The sequence below is a fragment of the Daucus carota genome, chromosome 4 (genome assembly GCF_001625215.2).
Source record: "Daucus carota subsp. sativus chromosome 4, DH1 v3.0, whole genome shotgun sequence".
Lineage (NCBI taxonomy): Eukaryota > Viridiplantae > Streptophyta > Magnoliopsida > Apiales > Apiaceae > Daucus > Daucus carota.
In genome coordinates, this window is record NC_030384.2 from 22,356,280 (window position 1) to 22,380,873 (window position 24,594).

General features: G+C 33.6%; 1 protein-coding gene and 1 long non-coding RNA gene across 3 annotated transcripts; one reads left to right on the top strand and one right to left on the bottom strand.

Annotated features, from left to right (window-relative positions):
• Positions 1 to 5,015: 5,015 nt before the first annotated feature.
• On the bottom strand, positions 5,016 to 5,651 carry LOC108217848 (ethylene-responsive transcription factor ERF098). Its single transcript, XM_017390736.2, has one exon. The coding sequence runs from the start codon at positions 5,649 to 5,651 to the stop codon at positions 5,016 to 5,018; it is 636 nt and encodes a 211-aa protein (XP_017246225.1).
• Positions 5,652 to 21,094: 15,443 nt separating this feature from the next.
• On the top strand, positions 21,095 to 24,566 carry LOC108216533 (uncharacterized). Of its 2 annotated transcripts, XR_001806113.2 has the most exons (7): positions 21,095 to 21,291; positions 21,379 to 21,439; positions 22,088 to 22,232; positions 22,343 to 23,175; positions 23,277 to 23,331; positions 23,404 to 23,487; positions 24,094 to 24,566. It is a non-coding gene; the product is annotated as an uncharacterized LOC108216533 (long non-coding RNA). The 2 variants fall into 2 exon arrangements; XR_001806112.2 differs by having other exon boundaries at positions 22,343 to 23,331.
• The last annotated feature ends 28 nt before the right edge of the window (positions 24,567 to 24,594 follow it).

Sequence of the window (24,594 nt, forward strand, 5' to 3'; positions counted from 1 at the left end):
TTCAGTGCTTCTACAAAAATTTGAGGGGACAAAGTCGGACGGAGGCCAACTGGAGTATAAGGGAGCACGTGAAAAGAACTTGTAAAAAAATGATGAATGAGGAGAAGCGCCGCTTGGTGAGAAAAATGAAGGAAACTAGAAAGTCGGCAAAGGATCTGAGGCCGGGGTATTTTCAAGGCCCTTTTTGGGAAAATCTGTTGAAATATTGGGATAGCGACACTCACAAGCATCGGTCCAAGGTTGGATCACAAAATCGAGAAAAGGTGGAGACCTTGCACACTGCCGGTGCAAAATCTTTTGAAGCGATTGAAATGGTAATTCAAAACATTTTTATTATACAATTTAGGAGTAATCAAGTTCAATTATATTTCTTAATTATTTAATAATGCCACATGCTTATTTTCTTGTTTAATTATATTGTACATGCTTATGGTAATTATACTGTACATGCTTATGGTAATTCAAAACATTTTTAATGAACAACTGTGATTAATTATAATTCCCTTGTTCTAGGAAATGACGACAGAAAAAAAGGGGAAGAAACCAAAGCGCCTCGAATTGTGGGAAAGGACCCATACAACAAAAGCATCGAGAAAGGAGAGGGAGGCTAGCAAGGGGAAAAAATGCCCTCCTTTGGTCTATACTACGCCAGGGGCGATGGCCATAGCGGTTAGTATATAAATTTAGTTTTACTTGTACTTTTACATGAATTGACATATGAAATTATCCTATAATTGTACTTGTACTTAATTGTACTTAATTATTCCTATATATAATTGTAGTTGAATTCATATAATTGTACTTGTACTTGCACTTAAATTCACCTTGATCATATATATCTAGTTATAAAAATGTTTAATTTGTTTGTCTACATATATACATATATACACGTAATTAACTTTAGTTTTATGTTCATTTCAGTCTCGCTATAGTGCCATTCTAGAGAATTCAGGGGTTGACTTAACTCCCGGATCAGATAACTCTGAGCCTATAGAGTGGTGGTTGCAAGCAACAACAGACGGCGCAAATACGCCAAAAAAGAATCGGCTCATTGGATTTCCAACAGTGCCTGCAAACACATTGTTGCCGAATTTGGCTCACCGCTTCAGAGAAACTACTAGGGGAGGTGCAAGTTCCTCGTCTTCTGTCTCCAACCGCTCAAATATACCAGACCCTCTGTTTGTGCAAGTTGTTCGCAATGCTCTCACAAACGCACAAGCAAATCCTACTAATTTCCAGCAACAGTTGGACACTGCAGAGCTAGAAGGTCTTGCTAGGAACCTTATAGAAGTTTCTGATCCGGAGAGTAGAGGCAACTTCAACTCCATTTTCTTTAGGGAGGTTGTGAATGTTGTCACGACAATCATGAGTGACATCTGCAACAAATACGAGGCTGGAACCCAAGCTGTAAGTAAATAAGTATTTATATGAGTGTATATGTGTGTGTGTGCAATGTATATTTGTGTGTTTGAATTTTATGTGGGAGGAGGTAATTATAAACGATGAATTGTTGCAGGCAATTGCAGAGGCCAACAAGGATGTTACCGATGGTGAAAGTTCGGAGAACGACCTCGGTGAGGATGATGGAGATGGTGCTGGTGAAGATGCTTCCGATGATGCTTCCGATGGTGATAGTTAGCATATTGGTTTTTAATTAGCTAACTATTATTGCTTTTGTTAATGACATTGTTTGGTTGGATAATTTTGGGGATGCAAACTGAATTTGCATGGTTTCGCTGTGTTAAAAGAATTGTATCTTATGTTTTTGTTGGATAATTTGTATGGATAATTGTAGGTGTTTGGTTGTATTTGAATGATGTTTTAAATTAATGCATATTGGATGTTGTTTTTGGTTCAGAATTTTAGATTATTTGTGTTTTGGTTGTGTTTTGTTGGGTTTGGTAAATGACAGGAAAAGGTATATAGTTCATACTGTAAGCACTGCAAATTTTCAAATTTGGTGCCCAGAAAACCGACCAATTTTGGTCATTTCCGACCAAATATGGTAATAACAAACACAGAAAACCGACCAAGTGGACACATTTCTGACCAAATTTGGTCGTACTTGGTCCCAGAAAACCGACCAAATTCTTCATGAAATCGGTCGGTAATGAATCCTGAGGCTGGACCACTAAAACCGACCAAAATGTGTGTTGATTCCGTGGTCGGTTTTATAGCAGAAGCTCAAGTTCTGGCAAAAAATCCTTCCCGACCGACTCATAACCGACCAACTATAAGAAAACCGACCGATTCATAATTGACCAACCCGCGGTCAGATTTAAAACAGAAGCTCAGGAGCTGGCCAAAAAAACCTTCCCGACCGACTCATAACCGAGCACCTGTCGGTCGGTTTTAAATTCTTATTTCCGACCAAGTTATTACCGACTACGCGCTAGTCGGTTTTGTGTCAGTCCACGTGTATGCCAAGTCACAGGTGGGGCCATGTTTTGCGGAAATGGAAACACATTACCGACCGAATTCGGCGGTCGGACGTCGGTCGGTAATGAGATTCATTTCGGACCGACTTGTCATTTCCGACCCGTTTTTAAGGGACCAACCCCATCGGTCAGTAATCGGTCGGAAATGACCTCAAAACCGACCGAATTGAGTCATTTCCGACCGATTTCTGCGGTCGGAAATGCCCTGTTTTCTTGTAGTGATAGAAGGTTTGTTACACATCTAAAAGATGTTCGACATTCCTATTAAATTTTGATATGACGGAGTTCTAGCATGTATATCATATGTGATATTATTTCCGTCATATTTATGATATGTTATATTAATTAATAACTAACAAAAATATCTATCACGTCCAAGAACCCTCGTGATTATGTTCAAACTATATATATAAATTCTTGTAGTGGAAATTTTAGATATGTCGCGTTGAAAGAGATTAATTCCTGACTCTAATACTCATATAAAAAATATAAATCCTTAAAATCATGTACAAAGAAGTTAACCCCTCGCATCAGAAGTGCATTATTTTGGCTAAAGCGCATACATTATTAGAAATTTAAAATGCGGATATCCATGCATGATCAATAATTTGCATGTGTAAGATATTAAAGGAAAACAATAATAAATTAAAGTAACACAGAGGATAAGCACAAAACGATTAATTACGAATAATTAATTATATCTCCTCTTACAGCTCAAACAATAAGAGACATACGTATTTGCACTGACCACGAGAAGTATAGCACCATTCATCCACGCTCATATCCTCGCCTCGCACGAGCAACAATGTTGATTAATATAAAGAGAGTGTTTTGAAAAATGATAGCGAAGAATGACGCAAATTGGAATTTTGTAATGTAAATTTTGTCGTTAAAAGTAATTATGCATACCAATGCCTGAGAAAATGAAAGTAGTGGGTTTTCATGATAGAATGAATTAATATTTCCTCAGCACCAATTTGTTTCGAAAATTATATGAATTATGAAAAATGATTGTGATAACTTGTGTTGTTGTATATGATATATGGGTCATTTGCAGGAGAGAACGGTTAGACAGGAAACCAGAATACCCTTAACTTATTTCTAGTATTAGTTAGTGTTCTGCAGCAAAACTACACATAAAAAAAATGTCTTATTTGTGTATTATATTCTGAAATTACTTCTGAACACACACAATAATTGGGAAAAAAAAAATATGTATTTAGATTCAGATCCCGAAAATTTATATAAAATATAGAGTTTTATTTTAAGCATGGGTTGTCTCTTTAGCGCCATGATATATATATTTGTAATATATGTGGTTTTGGTTATGAGATACTTTTACGTATTGAAAAGAAATCTTAAATTATCAACACTCTAAGCAAACACGACCATTTTAGATAATAAGAATAATTTTATTATTATTGTAACATGTATCGGCCTCTTTAGATAGGTTTTTGGTCGCAAACAATTTCCCACAAGCCGCAAACAATTTAAGATCCCAGCTGCATTTCAGCTCGTAAAATACCATTTACAGGCAACTGAGTTATTTAGACACTAATTCGTTGGTTCCAACTCATTTATGTTTTTCAGCCTCCACCCTTTAAGAGATTGAATTAAGTTTCGAATGTTTCAGCTAGCTCAACTCAAGTAGTTAGAATTTTCGAGCCGTGGAAGTGGAATCTACCCCAGCGATTTACTTCCAGGTTCCGGATGCCAAATTTACAAGAACATAATCCTAGACTACTAAACTTAGTTATGTGATGATCAAGAACTTAACTATATATATATTGTCAACGAAATTCTTTTATTGTATTACAGTCATCCCAGAAAAACTCTTATGCTAGAAACATAGAACAGAACAATAGCTACTGATCAGTGATCAATTAAGCTATCGAACCATGCACCTAAAAAGAAAAAAAGAAAAAATATATTATGAGTTTGATATGATGCCCGCTCATCCTGAGATTTGTTAGACAAATCATTGCGAAATTTGTTAGAACAAACGCTTAGTATGCCTAATTATTGGAAGATGTTGAAATATAGCATAAGATTCATTTGGAACATTCATCTAACATCTTAAGGTTTTAGATGGAATGGTTCTCAAAACGTTTCATTTTAGGCAGATAGTCCATTACGATGTAGCCGATTAGTATATACGGCTTCCTTTTGTTTCTGGCTTCTTCATCTTTGTTCATCTATGAACATATAAATAAACATGAATTATATTTGTCATCAAAAGATATATACATATACAAAAGTTGTGCAAAGATGAAGCGCATGGGCCGAGTACATATCTAATTAATTAAAATATGGTACTTTCCAAACCTGAAATTAGTTAACATGCACGCAAAAAATCTGTTATTGAATACACATGAATAAACTTGAAAGCAGTGTTATAAGACAAGTATGAGTGTGCATGAAAGAGAAGTGTAATTCATGTCAAGATCAACACTTTATTTATTCATATGGAAGCCGTTTTTTGTGTCTGCGCACACATTTTCAGTAAGACATTCTAAAAACTCGATCAAGCCTTGACACGTGAAATAATCAAGACACTAATCCTTGTTATCTAATCAACTAGGCACTCTTAATTGCTTTGGCAGCATTCTTTTCCCTCTTCTTGAATGATCCGTTGTTTGACGAAGAAGAAGAGAGCAATGACAATGATGAGGACGACGACGTCAAGGAGGGAACCGACGAGGTCCGCTGCCTCGGTGCCACCTTGACCGGATCAGGTAGGTTTGATCCAATCAAATGAGGAAAATTGAGCTTAGCAGCCGAACCATGGATCTTAAAAGCAGCCCGGTCATAAGCCAGTGCAGCATCCTCCGGGGTCTCGTAGGTTCCTAGCCAAACCCTCTTTCCTTTCTTAGCCGGAGACCTGATCTCTGCCGCAAACTTCCCCCACGGCCGCCTCCTGATACCGCGGTATCTGAACCGAATGTGATCCGGGTGGGCCCGAGCCGAAACCTCCTTCTCTTTCTCCTTAGTCTCCTCTCTCGCGTCAACATGATCAGGCTGGTAGCAATCCATGGGAAGAGTCTGGTCAGAAGTATTATCCATGAAGAACAAAGTGGTGAGGCTCGTATCCGGCACATCCCATAAATTCATGGTGGGAAAAATGTCCGAAAGCTCGGAATCATCGAAAAGATGATGCTCGATGGACTGGAGAAGGCAGGGGAGATCATTGGTGGAGATCATCTCTCTGTTCATATCTAGGGTTTGGAGAGAAATGGTCTTTTTAGTGACTGATGGAAAAAGGGTTGTATGGGGGCGTATTTATATACACAAAAAGCACAAGAATGATTAGCAGGGCCTTTTGGTTGTTTCACTATTGTTTTGTCATGATATTTTTCTCTGCATCATAATAGTAATTTCTTATCATTTCGGTTATGTAAAATTGCATGACAAGGGTATATTTCCCTAATGGTGAAACATCTGCTAAATATAACCTAACAGCATCAGTTGTATACTTACATGTATATGTATATGTTTCTTCGGCTATTGTCGCTTGGACTAAAAGCTACGCACACCATTTCCTCTAATTATAATTATAACAGTAACGAGTTACCGCAACAATTTGCATGTTAGCAGTGCAACACATGGGTTTGGGCTAACGTTGTACTCCCTCAGTGGATTCTATACATTTATTATTTGACAAGTATTTCTTATAAAATTTTTATGACTTATTTTTAAGATTTATTTTTTTTGTGTAAAAATTTAATAGTTAAATTTTTATTTTGAAAATACTAAAAATAAGTTATTGAATTATATTTTGGGAGAAGTATTAAAGTGCCTGTCGCTCCCCATACTTATACAATTCAAGAGATGGAAAGATGTTGAACAAAACAAACTATAAGATATATTTTTTCATCAAATGACAGCATAATCTCACATTCACGTCAAAAATTTAAGAATAATTCATTTAATATAAATAAATAAAACAATATGCTACTTCCTCCATCTCTTGAGTTGTATACGTATGGAGAGCGACAGGCACTTTAATACTTCTCCAAAGTATAATTCAATAACTTATTTTTAGTATTTTCAAAATACAAAAAATAACGAAAAGATGTTCAACAAAACAAACTATAAGATATATCTTATAGTTTGTTTTAAGAAAAGCAGATCCTGAAATATGTACATCAGCTTTTGCACAAAATTTATGTATATATATTAGCAGACTGTTTGATTGGTGTACTGCCCCTGCTTAATTTGTTTCAGACTCGTTCTCTGTATATATATAAATATACAAAGTCTTATATATATATAATTAGGGTCTTACTCTGGTACAAACTTTCTTAGCGTACAAACTACAAACTAAAATAAAAAATCTCTAAATCGAATCGAAATATAGCACATATGGTATGCAAATTGATCGTTGGGATATGAATAAAAATTCAGTGAAGTCGGATTTTAAAAAAAGTTTACCAATTAACGGGAAAAATTAATTTAAAAACGGAGGGGATTAGGCGGGAGTGTGTGTGTGACGGTGTATTTGAGTTGTGTGTGGTTGCCCCTGCGGGGCCGTTAGATTAAATGCATCCAATGGCTGAGATTAAGGTTTGTAGTTTGTACACTAACTTAGTTTGTATTTGAGCACTTTCCTATATAATTAACCAATATAAATGATCCAACACAGAGTAGGATTTATACATTCTCAAATATTGTGTTAAATATAATTAAGTAACTAAAGTATGATGAGATCATATTCCAAGATATATACATAACCTATATATATAGAATCAACTAATTTTATTAGGATTAGATTTTTATCTCCATAGTTGTGTAGGGATATTTTTAAAAGATATTATTTATATTTAAATTGAAGGTTACTCCTTGTTTTCAGAATGAGGAAATAATTAATTTGAGACTAAGGTTGATTATTAATAAATTATTATGTGAAATTTTGAGAAATTATTTAGTTTGACGAAAAGCAACAACAATAACCCCCGAGTGCAATGGAATGACCCGGAGAACTAAGCATTTTGAGATCTTCTAAATTTTTCGAGTCATAAAAATAATTAGAAGTCAAAGATTAGTAAAATATATGGAGCATGTGGATACCATATATTATATCTGAGGATGCAAGTAAGAAAATGTGTGTGAAGTAAAAAAGATATGTGTACATCTTGAAATCTTTTTATGATAAGTGGATTTTCCAAGCTAAGGATTTTCTAAAGCAAAAATCATGAAGGGTTCTTCGAAGCAATACACTGAAGGGTTCCCAAACTATATTCCAGAGGGTATTTCAAAAGAATATCCGGGAGAGTCTCTCAAACCATACCCAGGGTCATTAACAAAGGGAAAGGGAAACAATTCACTTCATTCTCTTTGTTGGGGTTTGTTTTATAAAAATTATCTTTCTCTTTCCCTATTTCTAGTTGAAGGTTTACCCAACTTTCCTCCTCCTCCATTCCCCACCCCTCACTAGGTATTTGATTTCTCTTTCCTCGTTTTTCTTCATTTTCGTTTATAATTTATTTCAGAAATCATTAAAAACAAAAATGGTATGTAATTGCTTTTTTGAAAAACAAAATTAAATTTTAGTTTAACTTTCGTAAATTAAAAATAATTTTGATATAATTTATAAGTCAAGTCATTTAAAATAATAATAATAATTTTAAATAATAAATTATATTAATTTGAAAAAATGAAAATATATTATATTATCATAAACATAAATATTATTAAATGTTTTCAAATTATATAATATTGAAAAATTAGATGTAAAAATAATCATATAACTTTTCATTCCGTTTCCGGATCAAAACCAAACAGATAATACAATTCAGTATCATTCTTTTTCTTAGTCCTTAATTAAGGACCTTCAATTTAATAAAATTACCCTTAAGTCTTCGCTAAAATAAAATTATCAAAGAGCCTTTAACATAAAGTTGCTCTTAACTTCTAGGCGCGTTCAAAACAAAATCACTCTTAGTTCTTAATTAAGGACCTTCAATTTAATAAATTATTGACTTCGACAAAATTAAGATGAAACAAATATGTAAACATGAACCCATTTCTTTAAGAAATTAGACACATGGCATACTAGAATACTATCACTGAATTTTATAACTACTTACTACTTTTTAGAACTCGAACGTAAAAGTGATACACAAAAAAATAAGAAATACATATTAAATCTCAGTCCTTAGTGGAAAAGGGGTTGAAATACTAGTGCAATTAGGGAATGAAAATCACAAACGTGGCTAGTTGGCAAACATACATAAACGAAAAGAGAAGGTGATTTGGAATGACCACAATTAAATCATTTAGATCGTGTCAGCATGATTTTATATATTTACTTATGGAAGAAAATACTTTAAATTTTACAAAAAAATAAAATAATATGTGGGTCACAACCGGTAAGTGGTAATTATTGAAGCAAATGAGTGAACAATGATTCAATGGAATCTATAAAACACGTTTATTATGAATAATTGGAATATATGGTCTATGAACCATGTTTATTGGGCAATTGACCACTATTCCAATCATAGCATGTCCCTTGATGGGTCACTTAATTGATTCTTCTTGTCTAATTTTTGCCATCACAAACTTTCTTCAAATGTCAGTGCAAGCAGCTAACACACCCAACTTTTGATATATTATCACGACCACATTGTTAATGATCACTATTTTATTTAATTAAATATCCGATTTTTATTAAATCTAATCTGATTAATAATAACAGTCCCGGTTTGTATTAATTAAAATCTCCATCAAAAAAATCTTACCCTTAAACAAAAAATAGTTATTAAATGACACATGCTAGAAAGACCCTGTTACAAAATAGTGTTGCGAGGATTTAACTTAGAGACGACCCATACTATTTGCTCTTATTTCTTCAATCACTTTAATGAAAATACTGAGTTGATTAAAACAAACAATTAGATGCATGGTTACAAAAAGTTGGGTTTGCTTAAGTCTTAACCTACTGCAACAGAGACATGTTACTGAACGTAAGACTGCATAGTATCCTCAAACGTACATTTTGCGGCTGAATTTCATAGGAAAACAGCTGACATAAAATTGATGGTTTTGTCATTGCTCTTTGACGAGGTTTCGGAGTAGGTTTAGTGTCTGTTTTTTCATCATATAACATCTCAAACACGAGATTAATTGGACGACATCACGGGGAGGGAGGGAGGGAATCACTCTTTCTAGTCAGCTTCAAGTTGTTGATGAGCTACACATGAAATTCCAATAGCAAACCACTGTAATAGGACTTTACCCCAAACACTAGAGTAATAACACTTAGATTGCGTTCACTTGAATGAATTGGAATGAGTGAGGATGGAATGAAATTAATTTGTACTATAAATTAGAGGTGATCGGAAAAAAATGTATGTGATATTCATTCCTTCAATCATTCTATTCCAAACTATTTTAATACTATAGCTAAGCGAGATGTTTTGAAGGAATGCTCATTCCTCTTCTTCATCGTGTTTGGTTACAATCTTCATCATGAAAAATTTAGACTCCCTTATATTTAATCAGTGTTTTCTCATACATATTCTTCTTTCTGTGTTAAACTCCTTCATAATTTTTCATTTCATTCCTCCCTTATTCCATTTGATTCAAATGAACGCAATCCTAGTCTCTTAAGCATGCATTTTGTGATCCTACATGTGTGTTCACTGCATTTAGGGTCAAAGAAGGTTATGAGGCTGAAAGAGATCTGGCTTGATCAAGCATAGTGTTTTGCAGTGAAACAGAAGACGATAGTGTATAGTCTTGTGAGAATGTAGATGATGAAGACATAAAAAGACCAATAGTCTTGTGAGAATATCACACATATTTAAGTTCGGGTCCCTTGACAATTGTGCATCATATGATCTATTATCAGTTTAAAATATCATAATATATATTAATTCCAAACTTTTTATATACATACAAAAAAGTTATAACGTAGTTCAACGAAAACTGATTCATTTAAAAAAAATCTCATTCTAACATTTTTTTTCACTGCTATGTATGTCGCTAATAATCAACTATGAACCTGATAAATAAGATTGTAAGGCGGTGTTCACTTGGATGGTGGAATGAGAGGAGAATGAAATGAAAAATTATATAGAAGTTTTAAGGAGTGAGAAGAAAGTATAAAATGGTAGGAACAAAATATGAATGTATTTAAATTTTTTGTGGGAAAGATTACAAGGAAACATGATATAGAATCAGTATAAGCATTCCCTTCAAAACATGTGGGTTAAATTATAGTTAAAATAGTAGCATTATTGAAATGATTGAACAAATGAAACTATATACAATTTTTTTTCATCACCACCATTTTAGAGTACAAAATCCCTTCCATTTATTAACTAGCAGGGACCTCGCCCATTTAATTTAATGCACTGACTTTGTTTATGAATGAATTCGGCCAGGTGCTTTTAAACATTAAGGGTCTGTTTGGAAGTGCTGTTAAAAATTGCTGTGCTGTCAGAAAAAGTGCTGGTAAAATAAGTGCTGTTGTAGAAATCAGATAACTGTTTGATAATTTTTTGATATTTACTTATTTTGAGTTATAATATAAAAAAAATAATGTTTTTGGTGAGGTTTTATAATGAAATATATAAGAGCATTCTGCAAATATTGAAAAGCAGCTTTTTCCAAAAGCATGGGAGAACCTGCTTTTTCTAACAGCAGTTTTTCAGCTAAAAGCTGCTGTTCGGAAAAGCTGCTTTTCGATTTACCAAACAGTTTTTCACCTGCTTTTCAGCAAAAAGCTGCTGTTGCTGTCTGCAACAGCAACCCCAAACAGTACCTAAGGCCATATAGGGCTGTTTAACGAACCGAGCTGTTCGCGAACAAGCTCGAGCTCGGCTCGTTAAGAGCTCGTTCGGCTCGGCTCGTTAAGTTAACGAGCTCGAGCTCGAACACAAAAAATTGTTCGTTAAGTAAACGAGCTCGAGCCGAGCTTTTAGTATGCTCGGCTCGAGCTCGGCTCGAGCTCGGCTCGAGCTCGTTCGGCTCGAGTTCGGCTCGTTAAAGCTCGAAAAAATATAATATTTTCGGGGTTTTTTTATAATTTATATATGTTATTGGACTCAGAATTCAACATAATATATATATATTTTAGTGATGTAAACAAAATTTTAGGAAATAATAATTTTATTTGGTTTTTAACAGGCAAGTAGAAGTTTGACTAGTACCGCTAACTAGTGTTTAATCCTAATTTAGTGTTTCAATATTTTAAAAAATATTTTTTACCGATCCAACTGTATGGATGTTAACATATATACATTTTAGTGATATAAACAAAGTTTCAAAAAAATTGAAATTATTAGGTTTGCTATTTTAAGAGTCAACTAGCGGTTTGTCCTTATTTTTTTTCTGGCTCGACTCGACTCGACTCGACTCGGCTCGGCTCGTATTTGTTCGCGAACAAGCTCGTGTTCGGCTCGTTAGTTAACGAGCCGAGCTTGAACACAATTTTTGTTCGATTAAAAAGCTCGGCTCGGCTCGGCTCGTCAGAAAAAAAATTAAAGCTCGGCTCGGTTCGGTCAAAACTCGGCTCGGCTCGGTTCGTGAACAGCTCTAAGGCCATATATCAGGCCACCCCCTCTCGCTCTCATGAATTCTTTTAACTTTGGCTTTTCGAGTTAAAGTCGGTGATTCTAATAATCTTATACTTCTTTATCACGCATTTAAAATTTTATTATATAACTTTCATTATAGATCACAAGATTTTTTATTATTATCATCTATATAGAATTTAATTCATAGTTTCATCTGAACATAATTACTTTTCGTCGTTTTCGATGTAAAAACAGTACAAATCGCAACCTACCTATATCGCACCATATTTTTGTGTTATAGTTTATTAGTCTGTTATTTAATTTAATTAAATTATTTTATATGTATATATAGAGTAAATTTCTATGGAGACTACTTTATTTGGAGACCGTGGAGACCACTTTATTCTGCAAGTAAAATATTGCATAAAAAACATTACAAAACTCATAATTTTGCAAATCAAAATACTGCAGAATACATTATTTTGTGAAGAAATATCACCAATTCATTAAAATTATTGATGAACATCTATGTTTAATAAGTAGATTGTGTATGTTCTGCAAATTGAACAAATGTTCTGCAAACTAAACATATTCCGCAGGATAAAATATTATATAATATTCTGCATGCAAAACATACATGATATTCAAAATTTTAAATGATATAATGATCTTTGTACAACATGGTTTGCAAAATTATGAGTTTTTCAATATTTTTATGCATATTTTACTTGCAGAACATAAACGATCTCCGCGGTCTCCAAAAAAAGTGGTCTCCATAGAACTTTACTCGTATATATATGTTTTAATGATAGAATATTAATTTAGAGATTATTAGTAATTAAGAAAAGAGTAGAAAAAAGACATAAAGAGAAAGAAGAGAATTAAAATGGTTAAGGGTTTTCTGATAAAAAAAAAAAAAAGGAGACGTTACTTTGATAAGAGGAACAAGAAGAGAGGTCAGCACAACAGAGTAGAGGAGTATCAGCAGAACCCTAATCGGAGATTAAAAAACTTGTAAATAAAAGGTAACTCGAATTATCTGATGTACTTGTGATCCTAGTTCTATATAAGGTGTTTAAACTTGAAATGCCGACTAGCTCTATACACTACAACAAACAGGGGCTTTTAACGGATTACTTACGACGGTTTTTGTTCCGCGCCAAACTTACCATGAAAAAGCTGTGTCCGTCGTAAGCTATGGTCATATTTTGGCGCACACAATTAAAACACAATGAATTCTTCCCGCGTTTAGTTCCGTCGTAAATATTCCGTCAGAAGTTAAATTTTTATAAGGAACTATATGTATTTTCAGAATGAAAAATAAATGAAAAATAAATGAAAAATAAAATGTTTAAGTATTCCATCGTAAGTTAAATAATATAGATAAATGTATGCATTTCAGAACGGGAAAAAAATGAAAATAAAATGCTTTTATTTCCGTCGTAAAAAGCCTGTTTTGTTGTAGTGATAACGGAATAGTAAGTAAATTGAACTAATCGAGCGATACGATCCCAGGAATAGAAACTTCCTTCCGATTCAAACTCGTGATCCTTTGAATTAAGGGAGAGCTCCGTTTCCGCTCGAGCAGCTCTCAAACTCAAATTATTGTTAAGTTTGTATAAAATTTGTTAGAGTGTGTTGGTTTTTTTGAAAAACTAGATGAGAGGAGATAGTACTGTTGTGGTCCTCAGCTTCCCCTCATGCTCAAGCGCCCTGTAATTACCTTTCCCGGTGAAAGAGATAAAGGTTGAGCAAGCTATGTTTTAAACTACATGCTTGTCCGTATGCAAAATTCTTATATGTTCTATCATAAAAGAAACTTTAATTCCTTTGATTGAAATGTACTTTACCAACTGATAGAGTTGAATGCTAGCAACAGCACACAACCCTAGCCACACGTACATTCCTTTTTATAATCATGAATTTTCCGATTAAAACAAGTCGAACCATAACTGCAAACTCAGTCCATATATTACAAACTAAGCCATACAATGTCATCCTCATACAATAAGACCATCCTTCAAAATACCAAATACATTGATCAGTTCTTTCTTGTGATTGATAACATTCTGGAACAACTTGTTCTGGTGATGAACACATTTAAACCTAAAAATGTAAAATGACTATAGACTATTCATCAATAAATATATTTGAGTGTTAATAAGTCCAAATCAAACTAACATTTTATCAAATTCATTCATTTTCATTTAAAATGGACCTTTTTATATTCTATTTGTACTTAATTTATAATGCCCCAGGAATAGTTGTAGACTTTGTAGATATTCTTGGTTTCAAATATAAGACCAAGAATCCAATTTATGATTTTTAAGAGTAACTACATAATTATTCATTGAAGTTAAGTTTTTGTAATTTTAACTTTATATTATACCTATGCGAATAATTATAATCATCAAAATTTAAAATTGCTCTCGTATATTTTAGACTTAATAGAAAACATTCATCTTTTCATTAATTTTATATAAAAATGTACTCTTCTGTCCTTTTTTAGTTGTCATTTTTACTTTTTGCACGTAATTGAAGGTGATTAAAATCATACTTCCGCTCATTATATTTAAAATTTTATTGTTTTTGGATAAAAATATAAACTATAAACTTTAATTCAGAATAAGAAAATTTAAAAAATAATATGAGGAATATGTTTTTAATCATTTTAAATTACGTGCAAAAAGTCAAAACCACAACTAAAAAAAGACCGAAGGAGTATTTATCAATCCATATCCCATAAATATTTACAACCTATAATTCTCCTCCAAGTAAAACAAAAACAAAAAAAATCAAGGAACATTGAAAAACAATAGACCGATTTATTGACCTAATAATTGCATCGATATCTGTGAAAAATCATTTTTGATAGTGAAAGCTGGTCGTAGTACTGAAACCTACTGTTGCCACATAAAACACGAAAATCTACGGATTCGCAGTAGGACAAAAATGCATATCATATGTTTGTGGTGTGATCAGCTTCCTGAGTTGTCTCCGTAGAGGGTCTGATTCTTTTAAATTGTCTTATACACGTTGATCACAAATATACAGACACAAACATACTCTTCATGATTTTATTCAAAGGGGTCAAAAAGCTAAAACGTCACTAACTGTTATAATACTTTTTTTCTTCATCAAGATTGATCGTGAGAGTAATAATAAATTATTCGGAAAGATATCGTCAGACCTTTTTGGGGTATTTTATAATTTTTAATAAATCATCATATTTAAAGTTATGAATTTTAAATTGATGTTGAATCAGGTAGCCGGAATATCAATAGTGAAAATAATATACGGTAGGTATATATCGTTTAAGTGACAAAAAAGTATCCGTAATATTAAATATTTTTCCGTGAATGCAAGATCCTCAAGTGACGTAAAACTATCTCTGGAAACAACATAGATCAAAGCGCTTTGATATATGTTGTTTAACAACAATTAATTTTTACATAAAAGTCCGAAATATTTTTACGTTTAACTAAATTCTGAAATGTTTTTATGTTTAACTAAAACATTTTATTCGCCATAGAAATTACTTTTTTAACCCTCATTTTCATTAACACTTCTTCCATTAATACGTATGATTAATAACTTACAATTAATACGCGTAATTATATCTAAGACTATAATGATTTCATAATTAGACTTGTGATTAATGTTTTTACATGCTTTATTAATACATAAAATTAATACTTGTAATTAATATGTGTAATTATATCTAACATATTATTTATTCATAATTAAATTTGTAAATAATATGTTAATTATTAATGGATAGGTAATTAATTACATCGTCAAAGCATGTATAACACTAACTAACTTATAGTCAAAAAATAATAATCTAATTTTGCATTATTTTAAACGGAAATATGTCTCTCAATGCCTAAAAAATATTTCATTGTCGGTGTATTGTCATGATAATATACGACAGCGAGTTAATTATCAATATGATATTTCAATTGTAAAGAAATATCAGTGTGATACTTTGTTCGCATTATTATAAGGATAACTATTTGTAATTCATATTAATGGTTAATACACCACCGTACAATAACAAGAACCCAAACCTAACAGTTGACAACATCAAGAATAACAACATCCATTTGCGCGTATGAGAACATTCTTGTGTGGCCGTGTCCCAACAATATCTCACCAGATTATAAAAATTTAGTAAGGAAGCCCTAAATATTCGTAAAATATTTGACTGTAAGAATATTATCAGGGTGATACGTCCAATTAATTGAGTATCAGGGTGATACCCCAATGGCAGAGAAGTATCACTGTGATATTCCACTCGGAGTGAAACAATTTATATATTTAAGAAAACTTAATTAAATTCTTGGGTAATATTTAGTAAGGAGGTCCCTCAATACCTATAAGGTATTTTATTGTTCGAGTATTGTCATGATAATACACGACAGCCAGTTAAATATCAAGATGATGCTCCACTTGTAAAAGAATATCAGTGTGATACTTTGCTCGCATTATTATAAGGACAACTATTTGTAGTACATATTAATGGTTAATGCATCACCCTACAATAACAAGAACCCAAACCTAACACTTTGGACAACTTCAAAAATAACAACATTCATCCACTCATATGAGAACATCCCGTGTGACCGTGTCGCAACAATATTTAACCAAATCATGAATATTTAGTAATGAAGTCCAAAATATTCGCAAAATATATGATTGTAAGAGTATTATCATGGTGATACGTCCAATTAATTGAGTATCAGGGTGATACTTCAATGGTAGAGGAGTGTCAGTGTGATATTCTACTTGGTGCGAAGCAGCTTATATGTTTATAAAAACTTAATTAAATTCTTCGGAGAATGCGCGGCCAAAATACCCAATTCGCAACAATATTCAACCAAAATATGAATATTCAATAAGATGGGCCCTAAATACCCGGCATACTTTTGCACGGTCAAAGTATCTAATTTTCAACAATATTTTACCTAAATATGAATATTTAGTAAGAAGTTCCTTCAATACCTACAAGATATTTCATTGTCGGAGTATTGTCATGATAATACGTGACAACCAGTTAAATATCAATATGATACTCTACTTGTAAAGGAATATCAGTATGATACTTTACTTGCATTATTATACGGACAACTATTTCCGATTCATATCAATAGTTAGTGCAACACCCTAAAATAACAAGAACCCAAACCTAACACTCGGACAACGGCAAGAATAACAACATCCATCTGCGTGTGAGAACATTCCCGCGTGACCGTGTCTCAATAATATTTAACCAAAATATGAATATTTAGTAAGGAGAGTCCTAAATATTCACAAAATATTTTACTATAAGATTATAATCATGGTGATACATCTAATTGATTGAGTATCAGGGTGAAACTCCAATGATAGAGGAGTATCAGTGTGATATTCCACTCGAAGTGAAGCAACTTATATATTTATAAAAACTTAATTAAATTCTTAGGTGAATACTCAGGCAAAATACCCAATTTTCAACATGAAAATTTGACTCAAATATGAATATTCGGTAAGATAGGATCCTAAATACCCAGCATGCCTGTGTCTCAACAATATTTAATCAAAATCACTTTATTCAGTAAGGAGGGCTCTAAATACGGACAAAAATTTTGACTGTAAAAGGATTAACATGATGATATATCATAACCAGTTGAGTATCAGGGTGATACTCCACAAGTAGAGAAGTATCAGTGTATCTCCCAATTCCCACCATGAGTGGAGCAACTGTTATTTTACACCAACTATGAGAAAGATTGTAGAAGGGGGGGGGGGTTGAATACAATCTTTTACAAATTTAAAAGATTCAAGAACAATACACTAAGAACACAATAAACAGAAAAACACCAAGTATTAAAAATACGGGTGGATTGAATGATCCACCCGTGAGATTTTATATAGAAGAATCTGTGGATTGTTTTACAATTCGCACAGCTGCTGGTTCATCACTCAAAACAAGTTCTAACTCTCAGATTTTTCTCTCAAGTAATTTGAACAAGTTCAACTGATGCTACTAACTTGGTTATATACTCCAAGTTTTACAAAGCTTTTAGCTAGATTACAAAATGCACTCTAATCTAAAAACAATGCTGCACAACTTTGTCTTATGCATGCTTTCTGAGATGTCTTCATCTTTGACCATCATCTTGATTTGATCCAGATTGCACTGCATGAGATAAGTATGTTTCTGCTTCTTCTTTATTTTCCTAATTAGGCTTCCATGTCTATTTTAGTGTAATTCGATCCATGTGATTTGTCAGACTTAAGCTCTAGTCACTTTCAACTGCTCTTTGCTTCATCAGTTGAAGGTTCTGGTTGCTTTCAACTGCTATTGACTTTATCAGTTGAATGCCTGGCTCATCAGTTGAATGAATTACAAACTCCATCAGTTGAATGCTGTTCCAGTCTCATCAGTTGAATTCCTCAGCATTATCCGTTAAACACTTTGTCTTCAGTTGAATGCTTGATTTTCATCAGTTGAAGCATCATCCAGTCTTTATCAGTTGAACAGTTACATCTCATCAGTTGAATATCCTTCACTTAGATAAAATTACATGGCATTGGATATTTACAATTAGCCATCCTATTCTACCCATCCGTTGATAATTCCCAAAGACAAGAAATGTAACAATTACAACTGAAATTTGATAAAGATTCTAAGTAAGACATGTTACAAAAATGTTTATGTTATCATCAAAAATTATTGATTCCTAACAATCTCCCCCAATTTATGACTGGAGAAGATGCAGACATAAATTCTACACTTGATGATAACAAAACATTAATAAAATAAAATGCAGAATTTAAATACTAGAGTTAGAAAAGATTACAGATGATTATGCTCCTCTAGACTGAGCAGTTACTTGTTCCTAGAAGATCTTCTTCTTCTGGACTTAAGTTTTTCTTCAAGAATATTGATCTGTTTCTGAAAGATCCTGTAGAACCATTCTTCATCACTGTCTTGTCTGCTGAGCTTGGATTGGAGAGTCTTCAGAGTATTCAAGCTAGCAACCTTGAGTTGATCTTTAGGTCTGAAAAATCTCCTAACACCTTGATTGTCCCTAAATTCCATGACTGGAGTAGGTTCATGATGAATTTTCTTTCCAGTGTAGGGAATTTTCAGCCTTCTTTGTAGACTAGCATCTGAGTTCCATTCCTTCCTGATCTCAAGGATTCTCTTTAGTACCATTTGCTTTGCAGGTGGTGTAAATCCTCCAGTCCTCTTCATAGATCCATATATTTTTGTTAGAGAACTGAATCCCTCAGAATTCAGAACTCTGTGAAGAGGCCAGATGACATCACCCTTGTTTTTGTAAGAGAATACCAATCTTTCAGGTAACTTTGAAGTTGCTTCTATTCCTCTTACTTCTTGAAGATCATCCAGCTCCAGATCCAACTCAGAAATTTCTTCAATGTTAGCAATGATGAGATAGTCATCAGGGTTCTCAGGTTCCTTTGGAGGTTTAGGAGGGTTAGCTATCCTCTTAGCCACAGACTTGACTTTCTTCTTTGGCTTGGAAGATTCTTGGACAAGAAAAGCTGGAATTGGAATATCTTCCAAGTCAATTGGCTCCTCCTTTGGCATTATTGGCTCATCATGGAAGTTGACATCTGGATGTACTACTGTGGTATCCTTGATTGGAGAAGAAGGCTTTGAGATAGGCTTTTCTGGCACTTCTTCTCTTCTCTTGGCTGCCTCAGGCATCTTAGTTTTAGATTTGACTCTCTTTTTCTTTGGAGAAGATTCAAGAGGCAATCCTTTCTCATTTAAAAGCTCAGCTGCCAACTCCTCTTCCAGCTCAATAGCATACCTTTCATCCACCTCTATTTGGTTCAAAGAGAGTTGGGATTCAAACTCCTCTTTTTCACATTCTCTGGCCACCTCTTCAGCTTTTGCAAATGAGTAATGAGGATGGCCAGTTCCAATAAACAACTTCTGGCCTTCTCTGTAGATGATGGCAAAATGAGCCTTTAAGGCCACATCTGCACAATCTTTATAACTTTTGATTTCTTGGCCCAAAAGCTTGTATTCATTTTTGTCAGGCCTGGCTAGTGGAAAGTAGATTGAGCTTGAGTCTTTTCCAGGCCTGGAGTAACCACAATTGTTTGGAAACAGAATTGGCTTGAACTCATTCAGAAATGATGGCTCACCCTTTTCTGTCTTGGAGGGAATAACAATCTCAGGTGTAATTACCCTGAGAATTGTGGTTGTGGTTGGAAAAGAGATTTGAGCTGTAGTGGCTGTAGAAGATGTAGATGATTTCTTGCCCAGTTGAGCCACTCTCTTTGCAATGGAGTCCAATTCTTTCATCCTTGCAATCTTCTACTTTTCCCTTTCAGTGTGGAAAGGGGGAGGAATTTGACTGATCAATTCTGCAGGAGTTGGTAATTCTTTCTCCCCCTTTTTGTTAGCAGCAAGTGTAGGGGATGAACTGGGAAGTGAAACACCAGAGGCAAGAAGAAGATGTTGAAGCAGTCCAGTCTGAATTCTTTGATGCTGCAACATCTCATCCATTCTAGAGTTTAAGGTGTAGACATTTCCTTCCAGAGCTTCCACTTGCTTCTCCAATTGTAGTTGTTTTTGCTCAGATGCAGAAAGAGCTGATTTGACCTGAGCTGGAAGCTTTTCATCAATTTGCTTGGTCAGATCAGTCTTAACAGAGGCAATAAGAGAATTGAGATGCTCTATCTCATGCTGAAAATGGAGAGATTGAAACTTGTGAAGCTTGAGACTGTCTAGTGCTTGACTGGCAATGGTGGCAGAGATGACTGGAGAAGAGGATGAACTTCCAGGTTGTGATTGAAGAATGGTGGAGGCTTGCCTTTCCAGCTCCATGCTAACACTATACCATAGATTGGATTTAGCAACCACTCAAAAGAAAAATTTCTTAAAAACGTTGCAATTGAGAAAATAAATTTGGAATATTGCAACATCTTTAAAATCGTTACAATAGAATTAAAAATTCGTTATAAATTTTGGATTGAGAATAAAATGAACAGTCTGTTGCAATGTTATTAAACATGGTTGCAATAGATACTATGTTTGTGCCAAAAAAATTGGAGGGCCAATTAAAAATATAAGAGGCGGGATAAATGAAATATATTGCGGGTTCACTTCAAAGAAAGAAAATAGAGAAAAAACACTCACACCCATGAGCAAACCCTCGACCTCCCCTTACACATACTCAACTGAAGAAAAAGAAGGCGATGGAGAGAGATCGAGAAAAGAAGAAGACCCAAGAATAAATGGAAACATAATTGGGCTTATTTTTACAGATCAATCAAGATGGGTTGTTGAACAGATGGGGATTCTAATTGTAATTAGGGTTTTATAGTTTGAATTGGGTGTTTTGTTTTTCGGTAAATTCTGTCACGGTTTAATTGAAGTTCATTCTTTCTTTTAGGGCTAATTTGCTTGCTTTGGGGTTTAATTAAATATCTCATCTTGCGCTTCTACAATTCAAGGTACAACCTCTTTTTGATTTTATGTATATATGTATATGTTTATGCTCTATATGATCAAACAAATTGGTACTTTAGTCAAGATGTATGTGTATGTATATATGTGTGTATGCCCTGTTCTCTATGTGGGTATGCTCTGTTCTCTCTCTTGGTTGATTGAAATTGTGGGTGTATGAAAATGGTAAATGAAGGTTGAGCAGCTTAAGGAATTTAGAACTAGATCAACATTGTTTAATGTGGTATTTTCAACTTTTTGAGTGCTACAACAGAGGGGTTCCAGAAACAATGTAAAACTTTGGTAATTTTGAGTCTGGTATTTGTTTACAGGCTCCTGATTTCCGATTCTAGGGATATATAATTTTATTGTCCCTATAAATTTTAATTGAATGATACCCTTGTACAAGAATAAATCAAAAACTCTGAACGTTATGAGAAACATGGTCCTTATATATGTGTGTGTGTGTATCTGTTTTGTAAGTACAACAAATGTCTAAATCCAGCTGATATGTCACATCTAATTGAAGATTTTTAGCTTCTTAATTAGAAGACTAAAACTAATAAATTATTGTTCTGTCTAGTGGGAGTTTTATACTCATTCTTTACTTCAGTCTCCAAATAAATTTTTTTCAGAATAGTTTTATTTGATTGCAGCCTGCTTTCTTTGCTGCTGTAATTGCTTACAAAGAAAATGTAGTATATAAAGTGACTGAGGCTAGTAATAAGAAGCAGCCGAAGGAAAAAAACTAATAGATGCAGTTCTGGAATATGTTGGAAGATCACATGATTTGATCAAGAGGTACACTTCCACTGATAACAACACTGTTTGGGATGCTTCTTAGGCTTTTAAATTGTTATATTTATGGTAGTCCTTGTATCATTATTAACATTCTTTTCATCTTGAACCAGCAACCCCATTCTACTGTTTGGTATCTGCAGTCTACGGGTTTTTCTGAAATATCGTTTACCAGTAAGAGAAATAGTTGTAGACTTTTACAATGAATTGAAGAGTATAACCTCAGGTTATGCTTCATTTGACTATGAAGAGGCAGAGTGAGTCCCCTCCCCCCTCCTTCTCTCTCTGTCACACACACACACATCCTCCAGTCCTCACCTATTTATGGTAGGAATTGGTCGACATGGACTTGGGGTTGTAACGTTTGCATATTCTAGCGATGTAGTGATTATTAGAACTGAAAGGGATATAAAAAATTATCAGTCCTGTTCATTCCCTACTGAAAGGGAACTGAAATGTGATATAAGTATACTTTCCTACTCTATTTGCACAACTCTATCACTTGCAATAAAAGCATTTTTATCTTAGAAATATTCATGTTTCCTGCAGAACTACATTTGGTTTGTTCAAGTTTTGGTGGTCCGGATTTTCTTTATGTCAAGTGTTCCAGAAATAATCAATAATGAATATATTCTTATATTTTATCTATCTATATTATAGTTGCTGAACCCTGTTATATACAATAAATCATGCTTGCTGAGTTTTTGCCCCATTTTTATTACATATTTAAAGCCAATGCCACTATATACCTAAGACAAGTTAGGCTGCACTCGTATGCATACTATACAAATAAACAAACAGCTGTGTCTTTAATAAAACTTCTCGGAGAAGCTTATAGTACCACACTCCTCTCTACTCAACTGATGAGTTTTTGAATTCAAAAATAAAATTTCTCGCACCGCGGTCACCTAGCTTCCTCCTCTGCTTCAGTATTTACATGGCCAAGGTGTTGTTTATGTTTTCTTCTCTTTTTCTTATGCTTTATTTTCTTATGCTTTATGCGTTAACATTTTGTATACTGATCATGATAATCTTATCTTGCTCCAGGATTCAAATAATGCTGACTAATGGTGGCTTTTTACCTCCGAAGATATGAATGAGGGTACGAAATCATATCTTACTTGGTACCAACATGTATGTAAATGTCTAATACATTTATTGACTTTTTTTGAAGGTTACAAATCGCTGATGAAGAGGAAGAAGACATCCAAGTTGACAAAAGATAATGCAAAGGAGAATCAGACGCCACCCGGAATAGGTACAAACTCCCGTATTTTAGTTTAATTAATCCTGGAGTTTAGTGATTAATTGGTTGAGATATTTGTTAGCATATGTTGTATGGGTTGGTATACAATATTTATTTAATATATATAATATTCCCATTTTAATAGATACATCAGAGTTAAGAAGAAAGAATTTGTCCAATTCTGGATTGCGTATTCTTGATGAATTTCAGAGAACTCCACTTAGTAATATAACCAATAGTGGACAAAGTTGTATTACACAAAAAAGCACAGGGAAAAAGAAAATCCAAATTTACACAGCGCATAAACGTAGCATCACAGACATCAAAAAAAAAAAAGGTGCAAGTTCTGATACAGGTGTTTTCTCTTCAGTCATCATATGGGAGTGTATATATAGTCATGCAATATACCTCTATATATTGTAATATAAAATAGTCATCATATCGGAGTGTATATATAGTCATGCAATACACCTCTATATATTGTAATATAAAATTAGAATCAGTTAATTGATTATGATGGTGTTGTCCTCTAAAACAAGGTAGTTGACGGACTTTTATTTATATATGTTTCTTACTATTCTAAGAGATATATGACATGATTCTATACTTGGTGTACAGGATACCAATGGACTTTGAGATCTCTAAGAAAACTTCTGATATGGAGGATAAACATAATGAAAACTGAAGGCAAACCTCGGACATTTGCTGAGAAGAATCTTTAACTACATAGTAATGTCGAAGAACTATGTGATGGTGGTTAGAATTAACACGGTTGAATGCCGATAGCGATGCAGCTGATTATAGATGATCATTAGTACTATGTTCTAGATTTGGCCCATTTTGATGTCAAAAATTTGATGTACTTTTCCTATTTTGGCATATTTTCATTAGTGTTCTAAACTTGTAATTGTTTTTTTATTTAGTAACTATGGTACTGATTTTGGTTGCGGTTGTCTAGGACTTGGTAGTGGTTGTCTAGGAATGATCATATTTGTGTTTGGTAACAGTCTTAGTACTGTTTAGGATTTGTTGGTGTTGAATCATTAAAGGTGGATTAATATATTTATAAAATGGTCATGTCATTTTTTTTATTCATACTGTTGCAATATATGATTATAA

Coding starts and splice junctions, on each gene's coding strand:
- LOC108217848 (XM_017390736.2), bottom strand. CDS start 5,651: ATGAACAGAGAGATGATCTCCACCAATGATCTCCCCTGCCTTCTCCAG.